Source organism: Oncorhynchus kisutch, linkage group LG21 (genome assembly GCF_002021735.2).
Source record: "Oncorhynchus kisutch isolate 150728-3 linkage group LG21, Okis_V2, whole genome shotgun sequence".
Lineage (NCBI taxonomy): Eukaryota > Metazoa > Chordata > Actinopteri > Salmoniformes > Salmonidae > Oncorhynchus > Oncorhynchus kisutch.
The window spans coordinates 30,061,418-30,070,841 of NC_034194.2; the positions used below are offsets into that span (position 1 = coordinate 30,061,418).

General features: G+C 43.5%; 1 protein-coding gene across 6 annotated transcripts; it reads left to right on the plus strand.

The window, feature by feature from the left end:
* Window positions 1-397: 397 nt before the first annotated feature.
* LOC109878080 (transcriptional repressor protein YY1-like) lies at window positions 398-7,304 on the plus strand. Of its 6 annotated transcripts, none has more exons than XM_031800678.1 (6): window positions 423-1,140; window positions 3,951-4,152; window positions 4,442-4,486; window positions 4,755-4,815; window positions 6,107-6,265; window positions 6,412-7,304. In XM_031800678.1, the coding sequence occupies exons 1-6, from the start codon at window positions 612-614 to the stop codon at window positions 6,592-6,594; spliced, it is 1,179 nt and encodes a 392-aa protein (XP_031656538.1). In that variant the 5' UTR covers window positions 423-611; the 3' UTR covers window positions 6,595-7,304. The 6 variants fall into 6 exon arrangements, with proteins under 6 accessions (XP_020325897.1, XP_020325898.1, XP_031656538.1 ...); XM_031800679.1 differs by having other exon boundaries at window positions 424-1,140; window positions 3,963-4,152; XM_020470308.2 differs by lacking the exon at window positions 4,442-4,486 and having other exon boundaries at window positions 398-1,140; window positions 3,951-4,113.
* The last annotated feature ends 2,120 nt before the right edge of the window (window positions 7,305-9,424 follow it).

Genomic DNA, 9,424 nt, shown 5'->3' on the forward strand with positions numbered 1-9,424 from the left:
TTTCAGCAAGCAAAAAAAGATTCACTCTACATAATCAAAAGGAATGCAACTTTTGGTCTAAGCATCCTCACCAGACCCCCCATGGGTGTTTGTGGTGTAGGAATTGGTGGCTTGGGACAGAGTTATTTGTGTTATCAGAGAGGGAAAGGCGAAGCGACAGGGTTTACTCAAAAATCTGTCCACAAAAATAAAACAACGAAATTAGGAATTTTTGAATGGAGGTCAAGAGAGTGTCGAATTTAGTAAACAAAAAATGTAATTGCTTATTTGCAACGTGAGGCTTATTTGTTCGACTATAAGTTTCGCAATGGTTAGGTTGTTACGAATGCACTGGTATAAGTGGAAGCAAATGGCATTTAGGCAACTCTGAAAAAAACTACGTTATATCGGAGTTTTCACACGAGCATATGCCCTCTCATTGGCTAGAATGGTCCCACCTGATCTCGCCTTCTCCCATCTTTGAGGACATGTAATTTCATCGTTAGAGCGGTCACTCGACTGTCTTGTCAATATAATTGATCATCGAAGAGGAACAACAGGGGCAAGGGGGGGTTTGTGGGGCAAATGAGCACAGCACAGGCTGCGTGAGAAGTAAGCTGGTAGGATTCAACATGGCATCGGGCGATACGCTTTATATTGAGGCGGACGGCTCGGAGATGCCGGCCGAACTAGTGGAGTTACACGAGATAGAGGTGGAAACGATACCGGTAGAGACTTTCGAGACTACAGTGGTCGGGGGAGACGACGACCAGCCGATGATAGCACTCCAGCCGCTGGTATCAGACGACCCGAATTCGATCCACCACCACCACCATCAAGAAGTGATCCTAGTGCAGACAAGAGAGGAAGTTGTTGGCGGGGATGATTCGGATATGCTTGCGGACGGGGGTTACGAGGATCAAATCCTCATCCCCGTCCCAGCACCCGGGGTGGAAGACGAGTACATCGAACAGACTCTGGTGACTGTAGCCGGGAAAAACTCGGTTGGTCGGATGAAGAGAGGGGTAGGCGGCAGTGGCAAAAAAGCTGGCCAAAAGAGTTATTTGGGTGCTGTAGAACCAAGCAGTAGAAAATGGGAACAGAAGCAGGTGCAAATAAAGACTATGGAGGGGGAATTCTCTGTTACAATGTGGGCTTCGGGTAAGTCGTCGGTTCTATCTAATGTTACTGTAGCTAACGTTGTGTTCTCTCCCCGCATTTTTGTACTTGGTAGTTAACTCGTGCAAGATTCTTGCCAAGAGGCCTTGTTGCAGGGCGTAGACGTTTTGCACCAGTCTATTCCCTCGTAGTTTGCCAAGCCACCTTCGGGATCACTTTTAGAAGTGCAGAAATGTGTGTCGGTTAGATTGAAATGTTTTTGTTTTGGAGGCCATGTTTTTAGATGTTGCTGGGCGCCGCCATGTTCCCGGAGAACCAGTATGGCGGCCCGAAAAAATGGCGATAGAGCGGCGGAGCGAAGATGGCGGCGGTCGGGGGTGCAAGCGCGCTGCTGGCGTTAACTTTGCGGATAAGTAGCTACTTCAGCCGCGATTACAATAACTGGGTCAGTAACCCTGTAACTTAGTTTTGTTCGATTTAAACGGCTGGCCAAATATATTGTCCAATAAGTTATTTCAAGCCTATTGATGCTTTTCTCCGTTCGCGTGCTAGGCTAACTAGTAAACCAATAATCCTGGCGTGGCTACCAAAATGCGACTAGCAGCAGAGCGAGAAACAACGTTAGCTGATAAACTGTGCAGGGGGATCAAGGTGATGCATGTTCATAGTAGTTATTTTAATCAGAATCAATTATTGTATACATTGTATTTCACTGTTTTGTAAAAACAAAGCTATAATGCTAGCTACATTGTCTATAAATATTGCTTCAGTGTTTTTTTGGTATTGCTGTTTTCAAACAGATTAGTAGTCTAAAGGCCGGCAGATGGCGATATTGAGTCGTTTCACCTTACCGTCCAAACGCATTGTATGCAGCCGTTCGTACCTAAAACATTCTCCATTCAGGCTGCAAACACGTTCATTTCCTTAACTATAGTTAATGATAAGAAGGAGGAAACAAACTGTGAAAATGTGTACTTTCTTTATGAAACACCATTTTCCACCATCATGCTGGTGTCCAAGACAATGCATACCATATGAACCGTAACATATAATACGAAATGGAGTAACTTGTGTATGTACATCACCCATTTTCGTATGCTATGTTACACATTACAATCTGTATTATATGTTACGAATTAGAAACAATTTGTTATGAATATGCAAAACGTACACTATGGTTTGAATTTGCAACATGTATTATATGAATTCTAGCTAGATGGCTAACATTATCAAGCTGGCTAACATTTAGTTAGGCTATTGGTTAAGGTTAACTAATATTGTTGCGAAGTTGGGTGGGTCTATAATGTGAACGTCTAGCAACCCAAAGTGTGCGAGTTCAAATCTCATCTTTAGCAGGGTGGTTGGTTGAGTGTATTAAAAATACACCCAAAACCTCTCATATTTTGTGAACATGTTTCATTTTGTTGTTTGTTATAAGGTTGGTAGCAACATGTGAAATCTGTGGCAGCTCAAGTCGACTACAAAACCCACAATACAATGCTCTCTCTGAGCTGGCTAGGTAGCTAGCTAGCAAACATAGCTACACACAATACCATAGTCAATATCAGCATGTGAAGTAGCTAGTTGGCTGTAAAATTGCCTAAACAAATGGTAATATCAATTTAGGAGTCTACAGTCTACATGTTCAATTGGCCAATCAATGTGTCTGAGTGGAGTCTGACATTTGCAACAGCACCATGCAATGCACTCTGGACTGAAGAAGCAGACAAGAAGGAGAAATGTGTTAGAGAAATATGGAATTTAGCAGAGGGTCTATGTAGGAATATAGCAAAAAAATATGATTAATGGCTCATTTGAGAGAAGATTACCTCTCCTGTGTAATGACAACGTCCAGTTTTGGGCTGACAAGGTAAAATCTGTAATTCTGCTCCTGAACAAGGCAGTTAACCCACTGTTCCTAGGCCGTCATTGTAAATGAGAATTTGTTCTTAATTTACTTGCCTAGTTAAAGGTTAAATAAATATTTAAAAAATGTATATATTAGTTAAGGAGGAAAGTGATTCATTTGCAGCCTGAATGGAGAATGTTTTACATACGAACCGGTCCACGGGGGATACGAGTGTGTCAAGGTAGGCCCTAGTTTTGTCGCACCTGGACTACTGTTCAGTCGCGTGGTCAGGTGCCACAAAGAGGGACTTTAGGCTCAACAGGGCAGCAATGGCTGTTCCTTAGATGTACACTGAGAGCTAACATTAATATGCATGTCAATCTTTCCTGGCTCAAAGTGTAGGTGAGATTGACTTCATCACGACTTGTATTTGTGCGAGGTATTGACATGTTGAATGGACCGAGCTGTCTGTTTGAACTACTGGCACACAGCATACCCCACAAAACATGCCACCAGAGGTCTCTTCACAGTCCAGAACAGACTTTGGGAGGCGCACAGTACTACATAGAGGCATGACTACATGGAACTCTATTCCACATCAAGTAACTCATGCAAGCAGTAAAATTAGATTTTTAAAAAACCAACATGAAATACACCTTAAAATCCCCTTAGTGGGGACTGTGAAGCAACAAACATAGGCACAGACACGCGCATACAAACACGATAACATGTACACATGGTTTTTGTGTTGTGTATATGTGGTAGTAAAGTAGGGGCCTGAGGGCACACACTTAATGTGTTGTGAAATCTGTTGTGAATGTAAAGTTTTTGAAATGTTATAACTGCTTTAATTTTTCTGGACCCCAGAAAGAGTAATTGGGATCCATAATAAATACAAATGAAACAACTCAATATCGCCATCTGCTGGCGCTTGGGCAAACTGCAATGATTTACCCCGGTCTTGTATGGCTATTTTCGGTTAAGTCCCTGCATTGTATCCTAGATGACAAAAAAGACATTGACCATGAGTCAGTTGTTGAAGAACAGATCATTGGGGAGAATTCCCCTCCGGACTACTCTGAATACATGACGGGGAAGAAGCTGCCCCCTGGAGGGATACCTGGCATCGACCTGTCAGACCCCAAACAGCTGGCAGAGTTTGCCAGGTCAGTGTCTATCTGCCTAAACTCACCTGTCCATCAAGGGTATGTACAGTGAACACACCCTCAAATAAAATAACTATTGTTTGGCCTAAACTCTAACACACAAATAATTTACACCTATGCTCTCTTGTAGCTTACCTTATAAATTGGCGTTTAGCAAGATGCCAGGATTTGTGATTCTCTTCATGTTGCCTGCCTGTCTTGGAAGGCAGCACTTGATGAGGCAGCTTTTCTGTAGTAGATGTCAGGGGTATCTGGCCCGATCTCCTTCCTAAAGGGAGTGTTGAGCCCGGATATTTCATACTGTCCCGTTTGGATGCTGTGTTCTTAGTTCCTTCAGTGACTCTGCTGGTCCCTATGGTCAGAACTCAGTGTGGTAAGTTCTAGAGTCCATTCTACGAGAGCCTTTATATCTCTGAACACTGTCAACACACACTGACACAGAGCACTTTAACGCCGTGATAGCAGGAAAACGGCTGTTGTCAGCCATACTGGAACACTTGTATGGGTGCTGGTTTATATTCACTGGTTAGGAATTGAACATGCTTAATTAGATTTTGTATATGGACAACATATGATTTTGAGTTCTGTTCACTGTGAATGCAATAGGCTAAAAGTTAACTCCATATCCAATGTTTTCTCAGGATGAAGCCGAGGAAGGTAAAAGAAGACGATGCGCCCAGGACGATAGCCTGCCCTCACAAAGTAAGTCGTCTGTTTCCAACAGTTTCTTTCCTGCCCAGTAGGGGTGTTAAGGTACATGTATTCTCGAAAGGTTCGGGGACCTCTGTTCTGTCCGCATTGTGAACCCAAATTAATATATAATAAATGCAACCACTCGGACTGTGGGCTATGCCTACGCTGCGTTGTATGCCCCTCGTGTAAACCTGAGCTGAAAACATTTTGGGTTATTCTGTTACAACAACTAGAGCATATGCGCATGTTATCAAAATTCAAATCTTAATTGGCGCATTTCAAACTGTCCTTTTGCGCGACGCAGCCGGCAACTACTTCTGTACGATGGTGAGTGATAGGGCTGACAAACCAGGAGGATTCTCCATCGCGTATATCTCCAGTTTGGTAATGTTTTGTCTTCAGTAGCTTACGATGGCGATGGACCGAGAGCATGTCACCACTGCTCAATGAGAATAGCCTATGCAGCTGCCAACACCTCAAACGTTGACACATTTATGCCGACATCACCGCAGTATTCTTACCAATTGAAGATGGAAACGCGCACAAAAAAACGTGGCTTAGTCTCCTCTGCATTCAAGCATTTCTTCACAGCTGATTCTGACCAGGCTAAAGAAATGACAAGAGCGATGGGTATGTTTATAGCCGCAGATATGTGTACATTCTCAGTGGTTGAGAAGAATCGGGGGTTTGAGCACCTCGTGAAAGTGCTCAGAGCACGTTACAAACTTCGTCCTCTCCTACCCATTTCAGCACAGGTAGTACCCACTCTATATAAGCAAGCTGAAGTTGTCAGTGAACTGTTGCGCTTACTACAGATGGATGGACCTCCAGGGCTACAGAGAGCTACTTAACAGTGACAGTCCATCACATTAACCCAGAGTGTGAAATGAGAAGTACATATGTTTCTCTTTGCATGAAAACTTTCTGTCTGAGCCATGTTTACATATTTATTTCACACAGATATTGCACTTTATTTTAGTGTCATTTAAGAAGATGCCAAATGTTGGTATTCCTAAATGTGCTCTCGTCAGGTATTATGACTCATGATCATACATTAAGACATGCATTAAGAATACTTTCCTATTGAGTTGGTGAGCAGTTGTTTAGGGTTAACTGCCTTGCTCAAGGGCAGATTATTGTACCTTGCCGGCCCGGTGTACACCTACACCGACCTTTCGGTTACTGGCCCAACGCTCTTAACCTCTTAGCCATCTGTCGCTGTAGCAGATGTCCTTAATGTTTTGTCCACTATGTATATGGAATCGGGTATACCAACACTTTCTATAAATCTCTCCCTCAGGGCTGCACAAAGATGTTCAGGGACAATTCAGCGATGAGGAAGCATCTCCACACCCACGGGCCTCGTGTGCACGTCTGTGCCGAGTGTGGCAAGGCCTTCGTAGAGAGTTCCAAACTCAAACGTCACCAACTCGTTCACACAGGGGAGAAACCCTTCCAAGTACGTACCTGGTCTGCATAAATTTTCCTATGAGATTGACGCAAAAAGACATGCATGTAGAGTAACTGCACACACATTTACAATTGACTCCTATATCCTAATACACCTCTCCTTTTGTCCATCCATGTTCTCCTTCCTGTGTGCAGTGTACCTTTGAGGGCTGTGGGAAGAGGTTTTCGCTGGACTTTAACTTGCGCACACACGTTCGTATCCACACCGGAGACCGGCCCTACGTATGCCCCTTTGACGGCTGCAATAAGAAGTTTGCACAGTCAACCAACCTCAAGTCTCACATCCTCACACACGCCAAAGCCAAAAACAACCAATGAGAGCCCTCCGACCTTCCCCAAGTCCCACCCCCACAGCAGCATCTTAATGACACCACACGTCAAACCTCCTTTGATGAAAGAAGGAAATTATTGAAAAATACTTTGATAAATACGGAGATTAAATCCTCTCTTCTCCCATTGGTTGACTGAAGAACACAGTGGCACTCTTCAAAAAGATGAAACCCCTCTCCCAACCTTCCACCCCCCTCTCTCCTCACTTCATTGCGGCTTCATTTTTATTGCCATAAATATGGAACTCATGGACTAACAGACTATTCTTTCTGCCATGGAGCTGCATGAGTGAGGGAGCAATTAGGCTATTCTTTCTGCCATGGAGCTGCATGAGAGAGAGAGCAATTAGGCTATTCTTTCTGCCATGGAGCTGCATGAGAGAGAGAGAGCAATTAGGCTATTCTTTCTGCCATGGAGCTGCATGTTAGAGAGAGCAATCAGGCTATTCTTTCTGCCATGGAGCTGCATGTTAGAGAGAGCAATCAGGCTATTCTTTCTGCCATGGAGCTGCATGTTAGAGAGAGCAATCAGGCTATTCTTTCTGCCATGGAGCTGCATGTTAGAGAGAGCAATCAGGCTATTCTTTCTGCCATGGAGCTGCATGTTAGAGAGAGCAATCAGGCTATTCTTTCTACCATGGAGCTGCATGTTAGAGAGAGCAATCAGGCTATTTTTCCACTTTCAGCATAGATTTTAATTTTCTATTTCTACAAGTGTGCATATTGTACACTTATTTTGGGATATGTTCAGTAAGACAATTTGATTGTTTTTTCCCCCCTGAGTATTTAGATCCACTTACCATATGATAGTCCTGGCAAGATGTGCGTTACTGTACCGTCACATTGCTTCAAAGTATTTTCTGAAAAAAGTTTTGGTCTGCATCTTAATTTTTACTTTTGGTTATATTCCTTCTAACCATTAAATCATCTTGTATACTTGTATTGTATGGCTGTTGACATGATTTAGACTGTGATAGAGGTGTGATTTTTAAATTGTTAACCAATTTAACTTTTAGTCATGAGTTGATTTATCTTTTTTCATGAATTGTCAACTTTGCTGAGAAACATACCGTTGATTCACTGCGAGCTTGTCTATTCGAATACTAAAATGCATTAAATGAAATCGCCAGAGTGACCATCTGTTTCTTTGTTAGAATGTAATGTACAGGCGTCATCAACCATTAACTTTCTTTGTTGATATTTGCACCCATGCATTTCAACGGCCCACAATAAAAAGGTCATCCCAAAAAAATCTTTTTTTTCCCACTAATTTCTAGGCCTGGTGTGAGGGTGGCGTGTTCTCATAAGTGTGGTGAAATACCTATTGCTTGCCTATACTGGAGACATGGGGCCAATCCCAAATCAACCTCTAAGCCCTATGTACTTGTGGAGATCTGAGAGGATTTGATTGGTTTAGTCAATATGTTGAAACTTTCACCTAGCCTATTAGAGAGCAAGGTGGAACTGTTGCCATATTACTAACACCTGTCAAATCCTCTGATCTCCAGAAGCACATGGGGCGTACGGGTCGATTTGGCTTTGGGAAATAGCTTATTGCTTGTGTATACCTGAGACATATCTCTCCTATAACTGAGAGAAATAGCCATCCTTTCAAATGTACATGAAGTGCCCAGGGGAAGAAGGTAGGTGCTAGGAGTCGATTTGGAACAGTGGCACTGGTTAATACAAAGTCCAAAGGCAGGTGTTTTGTGCTGTTCTGCATGAGCTGCAGATTTTTCCTTGTACCTCAGCATCCGGTTGTTCCTGCCTCCAGGAAGTCTTGGTCGGTTGTTCCTGCCTCCAGGAACTCTTGGTCAGTTGGTTGGTTGTTCCTGCCTCCAGGAAGTCTTGGTTGGTTGTTCCTGCCTCCAGGAAGTCTTGGTCGGTTGTTCCTGCCTCCAGGAAGTCTTGGTCGGTTGTTCCTGCCTCCAGGAAGTCTTGGTCGGTTGTTCCTGCCTCCAGGAAGTCTTGGTCGGTTGTTCCTGCCTCCAGGAACTCTGGGTCGGTTGTTCCTGCCTCCAGGAACTCTGGGTCGGTTGTTCCTGCCTCCAGGAACTCTGGGTCGGTTGTTCATCAATGATCACCACCTACATGCTGCAACGAGTCTGACCGTAGCCAGTTTTACTGACTCCCTGTGGCGAAGTTGAGAAAATCCTTCAAAACAGCCTTCACACATTTAGGAAATGTAGTTTACTCTTCTCTGCAGGGTGCAATATCAGTTTAATGCTTTGCTTTCTGTTAGTGCTGCTAAACCCAACCGAAAAAGACACCACTTCGACTACCATGGAATCATGAAAGCCTAATATATCGTAGAACGCATCACAATTTGCTCCAGGGTGCGGTACTACTATGGCTGACCCTGTAAAACACCACATGTAGGTGACATAAAAAGCATTTTTGTTTAGGTTGAATACTAAATGGTGACATTCAATACCCTGTGCCTCAAACTATTTGAGAGCAAGATGCATTATAGGCTTACCTTTCGATCATATCTAGATCTGTTTTTGGGACATGTAGTCGTGTGTCCATGGTGCTGAAACCACTGTCGTGACAGTGATAGCTAAATCTGAGATTGCATAGGTAGGCCATACAGCTGGTTTCCTTACCCCCTGGTAGTTAATTTATTAATGTCACTGATTAGCCAGAAATTTCTCACACCTGGTGTCAGCTCTGAATCAGTCTGTGATAAGACGGGAAGAATGGGATGTAGCCTACTTCTGTTCTGACCTTGAGATCCTGATTTGAGAGAGGTGCCTGGGCTATCTGTGCAGCAGAAGCCTATAACCTCTGTATGCACTGACACAAAGACTGGTATAGAT

Bases quoted from the DNA above. Each gene is read 5' to 3' on its own strand.
- LOC109878080 (XM_031800678.1), top strand. From the start codon at position 612: ATGGCATCGGGCGATACGCTTTATATTGAGGCGGACGGCTCGGAGATG. The intron at 4,153-4,441 runs GTATGTACAGTG...CTGTGTTCTTAG, and splicing joins AACTCACCTGTCCATCAAGG to TTCCTTCAGTGACTCTGCTG. The intron at 6,266-6,411 runs GTACGTACCTGG...TCCTGTGTGCAG, and splicing joins CAGGGGAGAAACCCTTCCAA to TGTACCTTTGAGGGCTGTGG.